Here is a 19,339-nt window from a genome sequence, read left to right as displayed (position 1 = left end):
GGGAAGCAGAGTTCTGCGCACCCGCTTTAGCTTGGTCGACATGTTTGTTGTTGCTGCTACTGCGGCTTCGTGGAGCAGTAGCAGCAACAACAACAAACATGGATTATTTATGGTGGAGTACACTTCAAAATTGTTCACTGTGAGGGAAGAGAATCAGGTGTATTATCACAGAAAGACTTACTGATTTGTGATACTTAGGCTATGACTAAGGTTTAACAGACTTTATGAAAAATTGGTGACGAAAGTCAAACACAGCTTTAAAAGAAAAGCTTCTCCACTTACACTCATTGTAAATACTTTTTTGTTTGTTTTTTTTGGCTAGTGTTTTTCAAAGAGTGTTTTTGTATGAAACTGAACTATTGCGACCAAGTAATTTCCCTTGTGGATCATGAAAGTTTGTCTAAGTCTACATCTAATCACTGCTATGGAAGAAGCCTCTTAACCTCATGAGACCCAGGAAAATAACAGATTAGGCTTTTTTACATGAAATAATTGTCTTGATTGAAACTGTATAATGCAACAGCTTTTTCAGACACTTATTATTTTTTTTAAAGGTATGTCTTTTGCAGTGGATATTTTTTGAAGTAAAGCTGTGAAACTCTTCTCCCCTACAGAGGACAAAACCCATTGCTGGGTCTCAAGAAGTAAAAATACATACCTATGGTGTCATATGATCATTAAATGTTAAGGGTGTTACCAGTGTTTGTTTCTACAGCCGTATCAGTGCCCTCTCTAAATCTGGGTTATGTCTGAGCTGCTAGAGCTTAGTACATAAATTTGTTTAAGCCCACTATTGGCTGCTGTCCAAAAACCGATGGAGTTGTCTCTATTCGTTCTAGCCTCACCTCCGTCATCAAACAGCCACCACACATCCACGGTGCCTTTGCCCTGTTTCTGCTGGAACTGCTGGCTGGCCTCCAGCAGCCTCTGGTCGGACACATTCAGCGGTAAAGTCGGGCTCTTCTTGTCTGGAGAGACAGTGGCAAAAAAACACACAAAACACAAGACGGACGGGAGAAAAGTGTATTTAGACGTAAAATCCAGTAGGATTTACAGTGTCAGGTCAGAGTTATGCTGCTTTGTGTAAAGTGAAACTAAAAGGACAAATCTATCAAATCTCAATACTAAAGTTGTGATCTGTGTGTTCTCAGGATGCACCAATCTATTCACTGAACATCTCATCCACAGGGAATTGAGATTAATTCAAGTTCACTGTTTGAAAATGTGAGTTTATGTAGCAGTCAGCAACAGAATGACATGAAAACAAAGAAAGCACATGTAAACAAAATGATTGTAACACCCCTTCGGCCAGAAGTTGGCCAAGGGGTAAAAACCACCAGTTAGATAAATTGTTACTGGGCTACAATTTGATGATCAGTGCATCTCTAGTGTCTTCAGAAACATGGAGGCAGTTAGTTTAATGTGCCAGACATGCAGTGAAAGATTATACTTAGAAATAAACAGAATTTCAGGGTAAAAACTCAAAACTGTGATGTAATATTTCAGTTGACTTCAGGAATTCAGTCTTTCCATAATAATTAACAGGTCAAGACATATTAGGAAACACTGCATTTAAGTTATGAGCATACAACTTTCTCTAGATAATCTGCAAAGGGGTACATTTCCAAAATTTCTTAAGGATGTAGGATAATGTTTTTTTTATTTGATTCTGGGTTCCAGACAGCCAAGGTTTCCAATTTAGTTCAGGATCAATGATTGACCTATATTACTGACCAGTTTGACTTTTACTGAATGTTAAAGTCTTGATTATATGAAGTGTAAGAAGATACTCAACTGATCCAGCAAATATGATATTTCAGCAAATTGCAACAAATGATGGTGAAATTGTTATCTACTGATTTTGGACAAATCATATGAGCACTGATTGATTTGCACTAAAATAAATGGAAAACAGTCGCTGCCTTGAAGTCAGAACATTCACAAATAACAAATGCTACAAATGTAAATTAAAATGTGGCTAATCACTGACACAGTAAATAAGGCGTCAAGTGTCAGTTACAGAATAACGGAAAGGACTTAAACACTGTAACAGTAACACAAGTAGAGAAACGTCAAATATCACGTTTCTGATAAAATCTGCTTTAAGTTTTTAAAGGATAAATGTTTTCCTTAGTATGGATGATTAACTTACTTTAAGCAAATATTCAAGCAATACTATGGAAAATTCTGCACCAGGGAGTACTCCATAAAGGTATAATTTGTAAGATTAACCCTAAAAAATAAACCCCACCATAAACAGAGGGGACAGGATTTTACCATTAAGATGCAATATTGGACAAGACTGAAAACTACCAAAAATGGTCCATGTTTGTTTGTGAAGTTCTACTCTGCTGTGATCAGATTATTCAATGTCTTTACTGTGTAGTCAGAATTGGTTCATTAGCTGCAACTACACAGAAATAATTTAAAAGTAAATTCCAACAGCTAATATGTGATCAGTATCTTGATTTAACGGTACAAAAATACACCAATGCTTTTACTTTATGTAGAGTGCCATAAAAATGAAATGGTGTTGATATGTTGCTATAAACTAAGCTCTCTTCAAAGTCAGACCCCCTTGACTAAAACCTGGATTTAACAGGACACAGGAGTTAGTGGTTTATTGTGTGTTCACCTGTTCATCTGTATTTGTGTTATTTGGGACTTTGGTTTTTTAACACATTAGTAAGAATCTGAAATAGAAAATAAACTGATGGTCTACATTCACACTGCAGGGGGAAGAAGCCAAAACCAGATCATATGTGACTGTTTTTTTTGTTTTTGTTCATGACAGTGTGAACAGCATCACATACAATAACACCACTCCAAATGAGATCCTGAATCAGACACTCATCTGATATTTTCAATGCATCTTCAATCAGATCTGAACTTTCACATCATTTTACATCGAGATTCGTCACGTTATAAACGTGTTCAGATGTAACATATATATGAATGCATCAACAAAATTGAATCCAAAAAATCCTATTCAATAGTAAAAAACTGACAGGGACATTTTTACAGTACAATGACTATTGATGATATTTAAAAGTAAGGTTCTGAATGCACAACTTCTCCCACTATTGGAGCATTTTCACTGTGTATATTAGTTCTTTTTACTGCAGGGAATGTGCCCTTGAATGAACACTTCTAACTCCACTGCTTTTGTGCATGTGGCTCAGTTCCATGTTACACTGGAATCTGATGTTGGCCACATTATAAAAACTATTATGACTGATCAAACAAAACAAACCTGATCTGAGCATTGAATTGGTATTAAATAACTACAGCTGGTAGAGTAAACGTAGACACTGACAGAGAAAGTGAAAAAACATCAACTCTTGTGTTACATGTGATTAAATTACTGTTTTTGTCAAAGACGCCTGTTGACTTTGGTGCTTAGTTTTCTGGTTTTAACACATATTACATTCTGAAGTAGGTAAAAGCCTGTATATTTTTTGTACTGCTTAAAGATGTAGTGTAAAGAAAAGATGCTAATCATTAGCATATTAGCATTTTGGCAGCGTTAGCTATTGAATATATAGATCACAGCAGCTCTGCAACTTCTTCTCACGTTGGACAAATGGCAGAATGAAGTTGAAATTAACTCCCTACTTACAAGTGTTAGAATGTGGTAAAATGAGACAGGATGGAGTGGAGCTAGCTGGTTAGCATGCTAGCTGTTGTACAGAATGTAATATAATACATTAACATGTTAAGTCTCATTTCCTCGCACTCTGACGATTATTTCAGTTACTTTTGAGGGTTTTAAAGATGAAATATTACAAATTATACCTTTAATGAATCAATATTCACATTAAACAGGACAGCAAACAAACAGGGAGAGAAGCTGAGAGAGTTCAGAGTTAGAAACATGAAAACAGAAGAAGAGTTTTCATCCTGGAAAAGAAAGCAGCACACAAACTGTCACCTCCAGAGAGAAGAAGCAAGAGACAGTACAGACAGTTTGGAGGAAATTGAACTGTTGGCACAAACACACAACGTTAGATATTCAAGACTTGTTTTGACTTAAAGGCACTATTACATACAGCTTCAGACTAGGATTGAGAAAGGAAAGACTAGATGTTATTCCTCTTAGCCAAGAAGCTAGCAGGCCGGAAACAGGCACAGACAAGGAAAAGACACAAGGCAGCGACAGCGAGGCGCAGGACAGTGTGTTATTACAAGAGGAATTCAACGCAGAGGTTGAAAAATGAAGATGAGGGGAAGGAAAATATGAAGCAAGGATGCAGGAGCTGCGAAAAAGAGAGAGATACTTAGACTAGAGAGCGATTAGAAAAGCGAAGAGAGAGGTTTTAAGGCAACTCAATAAAAAATGGATGTCCTGCCTTTTTTCAACAGGGGCTGAGTTGGGGCTTTGCCATCATCTTCATCATCTGTGACATGAGAGACAAAAGGAAAGAGAGAAAGAAAAAATACAACACAGCTGAGGTGAACTGGAAATATGACATGAAAACTGCAGTTTCTTGGTCGTGAATCCAGATGAAATGGATTCCTACTGAGAATATGCAGTTGCAAAATAAAATAATTTAAAAAAAAACCAAAAAAAACCACAGTTAAAACATGCAGTATATATTACACATGAAGTTCTGTGCAGTGCAGAGGAGACGTGCAGCTTCATTCCAACACACTGGCACTGAGGCTCATGGAAAAACAACAACCTTTTTCCACTGGCAGCTACTTCTCCCCAATTTCTGGAGATTTCTCAAGCCTGATCTGAACAAAACCCAGCAGCTCGGAGCCAGGACTCTACGTTTGTAGAAATAAAACAGGCTTCGACCGCCCAGTTGGTAAGAACAACTTGTGTGGACATGTGAGAGTATTAAATACGCTTGAATCAGTTTAATTCTCAAAGCCCAGGTCCTCCGCTGAGACGAGCCTTGGATTAAAACGAAACTCTCACACACTGAGAAGGTGAGTCAGAATGGAAATGAGCTCCACAGAGAGGAGGGGAGGGGATCTGGGCAGTGGTTGAGGCTTAATAAACTAAGAGGATTAGAATATCACAGTGTTCATCTTCACGCTGATGCTTTTTGTGGCTTTAAAGGGTGAATATAGGTGTTTAATGTGCAAGATCTGATAAAAACTACAACACGGACAGGTCACAGTCAGCATTACTACTCATGCTTTTTCATGTTTTGTCACTTTTCTATGTCCTGCACATGTTGGTTACGTCGTTATATCTGGATTCTTTGAGCCTAATTACTGATTACTTATTGCAAACTGAAAATACCACTAAATGCTAACACCAATTCCAGTCATGTCACAACTGAACAAAGCTTACTCATGTTACTCAGAGAGCTAGAGTTGCTTATGAAACCTAAACACTTCCTGTGGGGATTACTTTGGTAGATTAAAGGTATCATGTGGGGATTTTGACCACTAGTGGAGCTGTGGAGCAATGTTTTTACAGTGTAAAATATCCAGTTTCATGAATCCAGCCTGGATGAGGTCTGGTGTTCAGGCTGTAGTTGGGAATGTTAGGGACAATAGTTCCCACAATCTGGGAATTACTTCTTTGTTTGTTTGCTCTGTGAGGAGTGGGTGGCACTTATTCACACACTGACAAATCCACACACAAACACACACACATACATAAGCACACAGTGTAGCCCAAGACATCTGTGGACTAACAAAACTGGGCCCAGTGGGACGACTGGGGTCATGGGTCACCAAGGCGACTTCCTCTCAGGGCAGTTTGTGTGTGTGTGTGTGTGTGTGTGTGTGTGTGTGTAGGCAGAATAAGGGAAGCCATTGATGGGTTAAGGGAGATCTCTGAAATGGTGTTAAACTGACTTCCTGGAAGGAAAGCTTTCTTCTGCTGTAACCTGTAATGACGTTGGTGTAACACAAATAGAAATATACACATAAACACAAGTATACACACAAACAGGGCCCACATCAAACCAACAGAACATCTATATACAGTATATACGTATATATCCACTCGCTGGATAAAAGGGAATAAAACAAACAGATGATGCTGAAGAGCTCTGACCTTTCTGGATGGCAGGACTGTTCTGAAGGCTGGTAGCCTTGGAGGATGGCTTAGATGAATCAGCATCTGAGTCTTTGCTGGTGTCTATGGACACAATCACATCTTTCATCCCTGATGACTTCTCCTGGGAGGAAAGCAACTCATCTGGAAGGAAACAGAAGCAGAAGGGAAGAAGATGGAGGTGGAAGAAAAATGAAACAAGAGGGGAAAAAACTGTCTTTACACAATATTCAAGTGATCAGAGAAGTTCTGATTGCTGATCTAATTGTGTAAATAATGTGTTTATATGTATATATTTTTATTTTATTTTTTTTTTTAATGAGAGTATTGACCATGTCTTTACTGCTACTTTTTATGTTTTAAAGTAGTCTGATCTGAGATACTTATCCAACATGTATCTTCAGTGAGATGTAAAGGGTTATTTATTTATTTTTTTTTTAAGTATGATTGTCCTGAGTAAACTTTGTAAAAAGTCTATATACTTTCTATATTGGACACTTTCCTCATTCCACAAAAATTCAAAATGAAGCTTGTTTGTTGTGGTATAATAGTTGTGAAGATGCTTCCTTTAGTTTTACCTCAAATAATTTCTCAGAAAAATAATGCAGGCTGACATTCTGCTTTTGTGTTACCGTTTGTTCATATCCTCCTGAGACCCAGGAAAGTAAAAGTTTGGGCTTTTTTACATTGGAAACAACATGATGCAACAGGTTCTTGAGATACTTTTTTTTTAATAGAATGTCCTTTGCAGTGACCAACATGTTTTGTTTTTTGCTTTGTTCTTTTAATAAAGCTGTGAAACTCTTGTCCCCTACAGAGGACAAAAAATGCAGTGCTGGGTCTCAGGAGGATATGGCACATATATAGTGTACAGTTTTAATACTTCCTTAAAAATGAACGCTTTGCATGTTTTGTCTTGAGTTGTTCACATCCAAAAACATGTAAACTGTGAATCATCTGTATTTACTGTATATACAGAAATCTTGATTGTCACTCATTACAGTGTCATGGATTCAACCTATAAGCGCATGCATGTGCTTAGTACCTTGTCCTTGGATGTGGGACACATCCAGTCCCTCTTTCAGACGCAGAATAACAGCACCGTACTGGAAGTCAAAGGCATCACTGAGAGGAAAAACACATGAATAAAAGATGGACATCAGCAGTGGGATGAACCATGGCATGCTGCACTGAACAGAGACACGATGCTGAAGGACATGGATTGTTTCACAAACTGCAACATTTTCACGTCCAGTTCAAAGACCTTTGTTGAACTTAATAGACTAGACGCTGCTACAGCTACTCACTGAATGGAAAGTAAAGGCCACATTGCTTAGCGTATTAGCAGTGATTTTAATATTGTGGGGCTGCCACATGTGTGACCTTGAGCTCTAATGCGATAATCCCCACACTTTACAATGAGGAACTCATTCAGCATAAGTCCACCACTCACAGGCTCACATGACTGAATTAGGGTTCAGCAGGGAAACAGGATTTCACATGGGTTAACACTGTATCCCTGAGCAGCTACAGCTACATGAAGAGTGTGTGTAGCATAAATACATTGTTTATCTTATCTCTTAGCTATCTTAACTCTCTCTTTTCAATTAATGTGCTGTAATATATTGTTTTTTTAGGGTGCCTATTGTCTTCAGGCCGGGGACTACAGCAGGACACTAGCCATGTTAGCTAAAGCTGCCCCTTTTACTGTTATTGATACAGTTCATTAATTGGGATTGTCCATACAATGAAGTAATAAACTAAATAAAATAAAGTAAAAGACATAGATGGACCATTGCTTCAAAGCCTTGAGCTGTTAAGTGACCATATTTGGACAAGAGGGTGGAGCTGGGGAAGAACTTGGGATTAAACTGACCAAGTTAATTTTAATGTTACCACTGATAACTGGGAGATGTCATGTTAAATAACACCTATTAATATCTATTTGCTAAGGGTTAATATATGATGCCAACTTCTTATAATGTATAAGCACAAGTTGCTGGTTAGCTAACAGGCCATGATTTGCTATACTCAAATGATGCTAACTTGAGCTAATGACACCACGTGATGCCCAGAGGATGGTTTAAAATCGAATAGAACAAGGTTATTCTAGCTGCCACAGTTGTTTTACACTTTAAAAGACTTGTGCTGGCTTCATTTTCAAGCTTTTATGCTCCTGCTGGTTTTCTTTTAAACCTAACTTACAGACTCAAGGTAATTATTACATAATTTTAAAGCTCCACAATGGGAGTCGAGGGGTCTCTGCTTAATCATCACCCCAGAAAAATGTGGGTAAAGACCGACTTATTAGAATTAGATCAGATCGTTTGCTGAGCAGAGGCGTCAGGTTCAACCTCACCTTTCAACATCCAACATGGCACTGAATTGCCAATTATTAAACAGATATCTCCAAGCAATGATGTCACCAATGAGCCAATCTCCATCATTTCTTTATATTCGACCACATTTTTCATGACCTTTTTCAGATTAGGTGCCGTTTTGTACCTCTGGATCTGGCCCGGTTGTTAGAAAGTATGCTCCACCCTGCTGCTCACAAATTTAAGTGTTACTATCAAAAGAAAGTCCTCATTCAGTATTCATGCGCCTCCAAAACACTGCTGCAGATTCATGCAGCAGCAAAATTTTACTGTGAAAAATGGATGACGTTAGTTCAACTGCAGTAAGGCTTTAAATGGAAAAAATGGAAAAATGGCCTTTTTTTGGCATGTTTAGCAAATTTACACTTACCTATTTGCCTTTTCTGCATCATTGTACCACAAAGGTTGCAACCACTGAACTACTTACTGTTTGCTTCTCTGGACAGATCTCATCATTATGTTGTAAACCCTCAAAACACATTGCTCATGTTTCCTCAAACCTTATTGCAAGTGAACAGGGTGTGTTACATTTGACAGCTTCAGTTACAGTTTCATCTTCAGTTGACTGTTGTACCAATGCTCTGATTCAGCTTTACTTACTGGATCATACTGATGTAGGTCTCCACGTTCATCATGTCACCATCCCTCCAGTCGTTCTTAAAGCCCAGAACCAGAGTGTTTGGCTTGAGACGGCCAAGACCTGCAGCCTTTAAAGGGAGATCAGAAACATCATCACGTTCAAGAACAAGAATATGAATCAACATTAACGTCGGACGTGAAATGATATGGGCTGTGTTTGGAAAAGTAGACTGTGGAACCGTTCAAACAATCAACAAACCTCTTTTTCATCACTATATACAGTCACGTGATCTTTTTGGTCAAAATTAGTGATGGCATCCGTCATAAGAGGGCAAAAAAAAAAACATTAAGATAATGAACTAACAACACTAGTCCTTCAGTTACTGGCTGCATATGTGATACATCGTGCCATCCTATGATATAGTTCATGGAATAAATATAATTATTTGTTAATCCCAGAATCATTATGTCTGAGCTGTTACCCTACAGTATGTCTACTGAACTGGGCCATAATCAAGCTGATATTCTGGTTTGACAGAGTCTGGAAAGGTTTTTAGAATTGACTGATGCCATCTTTCAGGAGGAAAATTTACAATGTGTGATTTTTGAAACTAGTTCCCGTTTTACTCCACATACTATTCATTTAATGGAAACCTTTCAGTAGTTTATCATCTCGAACTTTGGGCTTTTTACATGTCAGCCCAAACCAAGGTTCAGATTTTTGTGACATTGTATAAAACTATATTAGTTTATGTTTCACGCTGATATTTTACAAATGCACTGAGAAATTTTGTATGACATACCACTGTCCTGACATTATTCCCTACACGATGAGATATACTTGACACAGATTGTTCCATAGAGTCTAGTGTGTTGTTTGACCAGTAGCCTTTTCTGTTATTATAGTCACAACAGAACTGAATTCATGAATGTTTCTCTATTGAGTCAGAATTATTGAATTACTACCAGCACCACCACCTTTGATCAGAACACTTGTGTTTTCTGTATTCTTATGTTTTCATGTTGATTTTTATTTCTTTATTTTTATATATTAAAAAAGTTGCTCTCTTCACCTTTTTAGTTTTTTCTGATTTTGCTCAAAAGCTGACAATATAAAATTAATTCAATTAATTGAGGTTTTGTTTACTGACAAATGACAAAATCTATTCCACTAATTCCTCTAGAGACAAAAAAACTCAGCCTGTTTACTTCTTGCAATATATTAACTGTGCATGTGTTTTCCAATTATATCAGACATACAGTGTAATTTCAAAATAAGAGTTTTTAAGTTGAGATTTGTCTTCAATTCATGCAGCCAGGAAACAAACAATTAAATGAATGGTCTGTAAAACTGAGGAGAGAAAAACAAAAAAAATACATTTAGCTCTAGCCTGCCACAACCTTCTGTAACTGGTCTGTTGGTCTGAACCATTAAAAAAGGTTTTCACTTTAGAAATGAACCAAACCATGGTTCAGTTTGAGACCAGTTCTTTTCATAGAACCAATGTTTCCTATTTTCTCTGTGGGAGCTTTAGCCTTTGCAATTTTAGCTCAGATTAAACTGAAATGTCAGAAGCTGGATCAAACGTGGTGTGAACATCATACACTGGGGTCAAATTGTGGAATCACATTGGACCTCAGACTCTTTGAAACTAAACGAAGATCACTTCTTCCAGATGAATGAGCACGGCAAGTCCAGGTCCAAACTGACTGAAATGCCAAGAGGAGGTGCTCTGTAGACATTCTTCCATTTTTTTAACCTTCTCTACATCAACAGGCTCTTAACAACGATAGTAATGTTCTCAATTATACATTTTATATATTGTATTATCATAAATGTTGTATTGTTGCATACAATGTTGTATTTTATTGTATTTATAAATTGGACAAAAAATAAACCAATATATTTGTAGGTTATATAAAACAGAATTGAGGCAATCATATGGGAAATAGTATATAATTATACTCTATGGCCAATTGTATATCATACGTATATGGGTTTACATTTATCACATATGTAGTGGATTATGGTGTCGAACTATATCTATATATATATCTATATATCTATATCTCTGTATCTATCTCTATCTATCTATCTATCTATCTATCTATCTATCTATCTATTTATATATATATATATATAATATATATATATTATATATGGTAATTATTATATTGATTGATATTGACATATTTGATTTAGCTCGTGTGTGTTATTGTAATAAAAGGGTAGAATTAAATCAGTGTTTACTCCTCATTCCTTTTCAGATGTGCAAATAACACCTAAAATTGTATTGTAAGTATCTATTTTGTATTATCATATAAATGTCTTTTTTAGTTGTCTTGCATTGTTACTTTACTTTTGTTAGTGGTGTATTGTGCATTTTTGTGTGAAATAAAACATTCATTCATTGAATTTGGATGCACATGTTACTAGTCATGGGAAGTTTTGGCCGTAGAAAGTCTGTTGTGATGTGTGTGTGTGGTGTGTGTGTGTGTGTGTGTGTGTGTGTGTGACCTCGCAGGAACTGTAATGAAGTCAGAAAGGTCTCGAAATTCAATAAACTTTACAGCCTCATGCAGAAATGAAGTTATCTTAACAAGCACAATTCTGGATACGTTTGCATCTGTTTTTCATTTTTTGCACAGTTTTTAACAACTTTGAAACATCCTTATTAATCCAACAAAACCCCACAGACAGCTGGTATGTGTTAGTCTAGTCTAATCTAATCGGTGTAGTTTATCTCATGGTTGTTTACTCAATCACACCCACAGTCACAGATGGCCATTGCATTTCATGTCTGATCAGTGTGTTTTCCTACCTGGAGCAGGTACTGTGTTCCCTGCCTCATGTCCTCGGCAAACACAGACGTGTAGAAGGCTTTGGTCTCGTTCTTCAGGAGCCAGCGTTGGTACCTCGCCTGCTCTGTGGCAATATCCTTGAAGTTTGGCCTTCTGTAGCCCTGCGTACACACACACACACAGGGTTATTAGAGTCAAGGAAAACTAAAAGAAGTACAACTTGCATAATAATTATATTTTGAGTCTTATAATTGTTTGCCCATCAGCTCTTGATCCAAACTATCATTACTGTATTGGCCTTTAAAAACTTAAGAAACAAGTAATGATCAACATGACGTTCATGTTAAATAAGGTATTACTTTAAACAGTGTTGACATTAATCTATGTTAATGCAGTGTACACACTAAACTAATGTGTAAACCCTAAAATGACAGACATACTAATGTTATCCATTATTATTACTATTAGCTAATGTAAATAGCATCTTTAGAAACCTTAATCATAATTCAATACTTTGGTTAAAAATAATACTATTAAAATATAATTTCATATATTAGTTAACTATGAAACAACAGTTAGGCAACTACATTATTGTTAATGAGTTTAGCCTTACTGTAAACTGTTACCTAAATAAACTAGTCCACTTCCCAAAGTAAAATTAAAACTTAATGTAAATGTTAGAAGTAGGTGCTACACTGGGTCATAACATGAAAAATAAATAAATGTGTGAAGGAATTGGGTGCTCATCGGGAAAATAAATGAAAACATGAAACTGATTATCAATGGTAAATGGTGAAAAAAATATATATATAAAAAGCAAAAACTTTAGTCACAAGAAATGTCTGAGGCACTCCAACATAAAATTTAAAAAATGTATTACCTACAGGGACAACACGAACACATTTAACTGCTGAGTGTTGATGAAGATTCTGTAGTTAGTGGCACTAGTGGAAAAGTTAGTTTAGTTTTACCCACAGATGACATCACAGAGGATTTTCAACTACATAACCAAATTGTCACTCTCTATTCTTTAGTCAGTTTGGTTCTTGGTTTAAATGTCGAAACTGTAATAAACAGCCCTTTATTCAACAAATCTGAAAGAGTGGAAAATGACAGTGCAGACAAATCCCTGCTCCTGATTTTATGGTCAACTATTAGTGGACGATCAGAGTTAGACCGAAGGATTCAATCTGCTCTAAATCTCTGCATGAGAAGGTTTGTTTATTTCTGAAGAAAGAAGCTCACAAAGCTGCTCATCAGCCAGGAAATTGTAATACCATTAGTCGGGAATGTTTACATCGTTTAACTTGTTCTGAGCTCTGGTTCAGTCCTAATGGAAGCAACAGCAGAACAGATCAGAGGCCACTTGTGGAGGGCGGCGTGTTCCACTGAGCCAGAAAGCTGCTGGACAACACAGAGCTGCATTCATCCAATCAAAATGGCCTTTCCATTGTGAAGCAGTAATGCGCGACAGGGGATTTGTAAAAGGCTTTTTACTCTGGTATACAGTAGTGGAACAAATGCATCAACCACATCGCCAAAGTGGCTCTGAGGTGACTGAGTCTGAGTGGACAGGTAATGTGGATCTGTGGGTTTGTCTCCAGCACAGATAAGACTAAAAGTACAGTCAACATGTATGGGGATGAAGTATGTATACCATAAAAACAGCTGGAACAAATAAAGTAAATGTATATTTTGATACACAATATACAGTCCATATATTGTATTGTACTGGTTGTATTTAACCTCTGAAAATGGAGGGACTTTAAAGCAGCTGTAATTCCTAAATGGCAAATGCAATATTTTTGTTAAATCCATTAAATTTAATCTACTGTGTTGGTGTATGGAGACCAAATTATAAACATGTGTCACTGTCCAAATATTTATGGACCTGATTGTATAAATATACTTTAACCTCCGTGAAATGATCTAATGCAGATTTGAGTCTAGATACAGTGTTTTCAGTTAATTTTCTAGATGTCAGAATTATAGTTTCACCATCTAAGAATGTTTAAATATAATCCGTAATAATCCAGATTTGTGCAGTCTAGGCATAAATAATGTTTTAAACCTGGATCAGATCTAACAGGGTCAAGCTGTGACGAAGGAAAAACTGAAACGCTCTTTAATTTGCATTTGCACAGATGGAATAAAGGTCTCAAAAATCAGAAACTTGGTATTAAATAACCTTTACCCTCCCTGAGATGATGTAGTCCAGATTTAATTAGTCTAAATATAGTAGGTTTTAATCTGGATCTGAAATGTGAGTTTTTGCATCTTCACAACCAGAAGAAAATGTTTCAGAAACTAGAAAGACTGTTTAAAGTGGTCTCAAACTATCAGGGATGATCTAAACTACACTGGTTTTAGGACGGGACCTGGGCTAATATGGACTACATGTGGAGAAAATAAATCAAATGTTCATTTTTTGATTTTCACATTAGAATAAAAGATGGATAAATCACAGATTCCATTTTTAACAGCTTTAAACTTTCAGGGCTGATCTAGTCCATACAGGTTTTAGGTTTAGATCTGGTCTACTGTGGTCGCAGCAGTAAAATACTCTCTTTTTGTTGCCTTTTGTTTTTGTAATAGGTTTCAACAAATCCAAACTTGCTTTAAATAGTCTAGATGAGTCTAAACATGATGGTTTTTGCGATGGATATGTGAAGTGAAATGTCCTTTTTTTTTTTGCATTTTCACAATAATTATGTTTAATTAATCTTTGTCCTGTTAGTTGGAAACATCTTTACCCTCTGATGTGTGACAGATTTTTACCACCTCTTTCAATGACAAGTGAAGGAAACACCAGAACATTGAGGTCTTTACCGTGCGAACGTGGCCACAGATCATCAGGCCGACGTTCTTGGTGAAGCTGTGGACAAGGTCAAGGAGAGCAGGGCGCGAGTTGGGGTAACCGGTCATCACCAAACACTGGGGTCTACAAAAGAGAAAAGACAGTTAAACAAATAAGGAAAAAAGACCATCCACACAGCAGGTTTTGACATAGTCACAGTGACAGCATTATTATTTCAGTTGGCCCTTCACAGTGGCCTCTTCTTAATGCAGGACAAATGAAGAAACAGGAGCAGAGTAGCGCACATCAAAGCAAATATGTTAAGCACCATGGGATTTAATAGAAGCAGTGCGAGGAGGTGGAGGTCCTCGGAGCAGCACACAAGTCAGTCTGAAGACACCATCAGATGCCCTCTAATCTACCTCCTGGTCTGATGCCATGGGAATCAGTCCCACAAGCATTATCACTAATACATCCTCAAAAACAGCAGTGGCTCATGTGGACGAGGACCACATGTTCTGCTGCTCAGCATAAAAATATAATAAACAGACATGTGAATTCACTTTAATGAAAATGGATTTGTTCCCATTTAGAGTCTGTGACTTTAAAATGTTGTTCTTTTGTTGCTCAGTGGAATCAAGACACAACAGCAGAAGCATGTAAAAGTGTAAAAAAGAAAAAAAAATCATAGGATGGAATACTTCTAAGACTCAGAAAAGGTTGTTTGAGTTGCTCATTGGAAAAGGGAGTCATAAAGTAAATAAACAGGAAGAAAACTCCAAGGCACTGTCTTTAAGCATTAAAATGCCTTTATTTTCATGACATGGTCATGCGTAGACCTAAAAAAAAACACTTCGGCGCGTTTCGGGTTCAAGCCTTCATCAGGAAGTCAAACAAACAAAAAAGCAAAACAAAACAAACAAACAAAAAAAAAAAACTAAAATCAAGTGTGAAACCTGTTCAAAGTGTAATTCTACTGTTGGCCACAGGAGGCTGATTCCACTCGACTCCATCCTCACACTGGAAAAACTTTTTACATAAGTAATAACACTTCCATTTGCTTTTCATGAACCCTCCACTAAGTGCATTGGGGCTTAGATGTCTAATGTTAGCATAAATTGAGCTGGAAGTGAACAAAAAGCACAACTGTACTGTTAACATTCATCCAGTGCTGTAGCTGAAATGACTCTGGGGCATTTGAAGATAACATTACTCAGTTAGCATGTGGCCAGTGTTTTCAGTGCATTAGTGGTAGCATTAGCTTGATTTCACCTTTCATTAATCCGTAACTCCCCTCTCTGGTTCAAACATGGTCACTTCAGTCTCCAAAAAGCTAAGATGGTGATGGAAAAAATGCCAAACTTGAGGCTTCAAAGTAGTTGATCAATGTACAACAGCATACATCAACGTATGCCCTGTGACATTAACATCAATTAACATCTAGTCTGTCTACGGTTTCAACAATCTAACACTGATTAGTTTGATAATAATTAAAACACAATCTTATTCTGCAGCTTAAACTAGAGGTGATAATATTTAATGTACGTGACTACAGGTGTGTTTGCTGTCTGTGTTTAGTACCTGAAGTTCTTGATGTGGTCCTCCACTCCACTCAGATGCAGAGTGTGTGTCAGGGCCTGGTGGTAGGTCAATGCCTGGGTGGACGAGCCCCAGTTCACATCTGGCCGGGAGAACGCATGCAGGCAGAGACACACAGTGCAGTTAGGAGGATGTTTACTGGTCGGCCTGCTGGGCTAAAGGCTGCCTGACCCATGTGGTGTTAGAGTCAGTGACAAGGCCTCGTATGTGTGTGTAGCTGAGAGTCAAACTGCGACTGCACACAGGTGTGTGTTCAGAACTGTGTGTGTCGGGACTCTGTCATTAGGACTATAAGTCTGAAACAGCTGGATCTATATGCACCCAAACAGACATGCAGACACTGGAAGTACTTTTTCATTTCTGCAGATAATTACTTCTTAATCAACCGTCCAGATAACTTCTCCTCAAAATCTGAAGAACGTTCAGACATTTTTCTATCTCACTGATAATCAAATGGAGACAGGATGTAAATAAACTATGCAGATAAGCTCAAAGCTTAAAATTCCGTCTTAATTTGGTCATTTTTCTTAATCTTTTCTAAAGTCTAAGTCTTTTCTAAACCTAATGATGGACATTAGCTGAAAAGTTATAAAGCTGTGATCGATGTGTCTGTGAATTACAAAAAAGAGCTTGTTATCATATGTTTCCAAACTTTAGAATTTTAAGCAGCTTAACTTCATACAGACTGGGCTGCACCATCACAACATTTTATATTGTTACAGCGGTGCTTTCACACCTGAATGTTCAAACCAAGGTCCGAACCAAGGTTAAAATGTTTGTTAAATTTCAGATTTGGACCAGTTAGTTCAGCTTTCACACTGGTTTACAGACGTCTGCCTTGGCTAATTTTTAACTTCCTCCAGAGTCAGACCTCCGCTTTCTAGATTTTATACATCAAACCAACAATGCTGTACACCCACTTCCTAAACTACACTGACACTTCACACTGACCAGGTTTCTTGTAGCTGACGTAGATGTAGAGACCCAAGACGATGACGTTGGTGAGGAGAGCAGCCCACCAGTTGATGACGAACATCACCACACAGCACAGAACGGCTCCAGCCAGAGAAACCCACATGTTGTAGTATTTGAAGCTGGGACGCCATCCTGCGGTTTCCAACAAAAACAAGTCAAACACAAGCAATGCGAACAAAATTGAAATACCTGAAAGTTACATTCTGGGTGGATGTCACAATGAAAATTAGGGGTGGGAATCAGAGTATGTTGCCCAAGATACATTGATTCTGCAACACCTAACGAGAAAAAATATCTAATTATCTATCCATTATAATGTGTCTGTTTACATGAAGAAAAAATATAACTGAAGGGGCAAAAATCAGAATAACTATAATTTTTTATATTGACGTGTAACATCAGTCCAAAAAGTAGTGACTCTGGAGAATCAAACCAACTTAAATTTTTTAATAAAACATATTAAAAATGATTGATATTCAGCCCCTGTAGATTATGATATATCGTACATAATACAGTACGATATATTCCTGTAATTATGTTTTGTCCCACCCCTAATCAATATATTATTAATGGTAAGCTTTACTTGCTGATCAAAAGTTAAATTTGTCAAAAGATGCTTTACTGGGAATAATTAGGATTCAACAGATTAAAATGTGGAAAAGGGAACATTACTGATAATTTCCATCATTAACATGGTTTTAAAGTAGTGAATGTTGCTGTTAAAGAGCATGGATAAAGTTAAAAGTTGTAGTCTGAAGTTGAATATGTGTTTGTGTTAAAAGAATGAAGAGTTAGCAGTCTGTTAGACTGGAGACCAGGATGTTATACCAGCTATTAGGAACCTGGGCATTTATTGACTGGGTACCACAGAAACTAGACTAGTGGGATTTTTAGTGATGGGATACAGTTGGACTTTGTGTGGTTACACAATGACAGGGTCTAAAACAAACCACAGGACATAAAGGGTACATTGACAGTACTGTTTCTCTCAGCTCCACACAGGGCGTTTAAATGTCCCTAAGAGCGAGGTGAAATTGACCCTGAAGCAGCCGGAAAAACCAAATGGGGTTTATATTTTGTGGTTCCAGAGGCAGTAAAATCCATTAGGCAGAGTCTGTAAATGCTGCTTGCCTCTAATTGAGTCATGTACCATTTAAGTCCATGTAATTATACGACCTGCTTGGAAGAATTAGAAGCACATAGAGAATCTGTACCTGGAATTCTGCTAGAGCTTTGGTATCAAAAAGAGGAAAAAGCACAGAACTCAATATGAAAAATCCTCAACTCGATCTATTTCATACAGCTCTACATTCTGCATAATAAGGTGTGTTAACAGTTACAAAGTACACATTTTCCCACTTACCTCGTCACGTATCTATTCCTGGGGGGTTTTGCTTTTATTTCTATGTGATCTCCACCTTTACCCAACTTTACCAGTGACAGTCAATCACTGCGGTTTAAGTCTTATGATACAGATGCACAATTAGTTTATCTTTTTAATTCTGATGACTCACTGCTGTGTTCCTGTTATTAGGCTGCAAAAGCACAATGACCATACAGTATTACAGAATGAGGGTTCTTCTTCTTACTTAAAACCAGATTAGGATACACTGATCCGACAGCAACACTAAGCCAATGGCCTCCAATTTGACTGCCACTGGCTTATCAGCAAATTAAGATGACAACCACTAAAGGTAGTGGCTGATGTTTATCTGCTGCTGTATGAGCTCCTGTCTGACTACAGCCCAGGCCATGATCTCAGACTGAAATCACACTCCATTCCCTCTGTTTCATTCATGTCCATTTGTCTAGTCCAGCTCAATATACAATATGACCAAGCAGCTGTTACAGTGCCTTTACTGAGACTCCAGTGACATGTGTTGTGTTGTACTATGATGTCAGGTGTGCACACTAAATGACAGTTACTTTACTATAGTATTGATATTCCAAACTCAACAGCAGGGGGAAGTCGCACACTAGAACGCACTTGGAACTAAAAAAACCCACCAATGAATCAATGCTATGTATTCACAGACTGTATCACTCACTGAATAAAGTATAAAGCTCATTGTTTCCATTGTTTCCACACATTTGTTTTATGGTATCATCAAGTTTTCCCCTTCAAAAAAAAAAAAAAAACCTCAAGTCAAAATAACAGTGTCTTATAACCGTCACATTTTGCGTCAGCCA

General features: G+C 37.4%; 1 protein-coding gene across 1 annotated transcript in view; it reads right to left on the bottom strand.

Moving 5' to 3' along the window:
- The window catches only part of LOC115430601 (solute carrier family 12 member 2-like), a 52,664-nt gene that overhangs the window by 22,812 nt on the left and 10,513 nt on the right, over positions 1–19,339 (bottom strand). Inside the window, 9 exon segments of the mRNA XM_030150698.1 lie at positions 846–968; positions 4,350–4,397; positions 6,020–6,163; positions 7,065–7,144; positions 8,998–9,104; positions 11,799–11,939; positions 14,608–14,719; positions 16,157–16,256; positions 17,126–17,281. Coding sequence (XP_030006558.1) covers positions 846–968; positions 4,350–4,397; positions 6,020–6,163; positions 7,065–7,144; positions 8,998–9,104; positions 11,799–11,939; positions 14,608–14,719; positions 16,157–16,256; positions 17,126–17,281 — 1,011 coding nt within the window.

The sequence above is a fragment of the Sphaeramia orbicularis genome, chromosome 12, assembly GCF_902148855.1.
Source record: "Sphaeramia orbicularis chromosome 12, fSphaOr1.1, whole genome shotgun sequence".
Classification (NCBI taxonomy): Eukaryota; Metazoa; Chordata; class Actinopteri; order Kurtiformes; family Apogonidae; genus Sphaeramia; species Sphaeramia orbicularis.
Note: the sequence above shows the minus strand (reverse complement) of the source record. Positions and strands in the feature narration are given on the sequence as shown.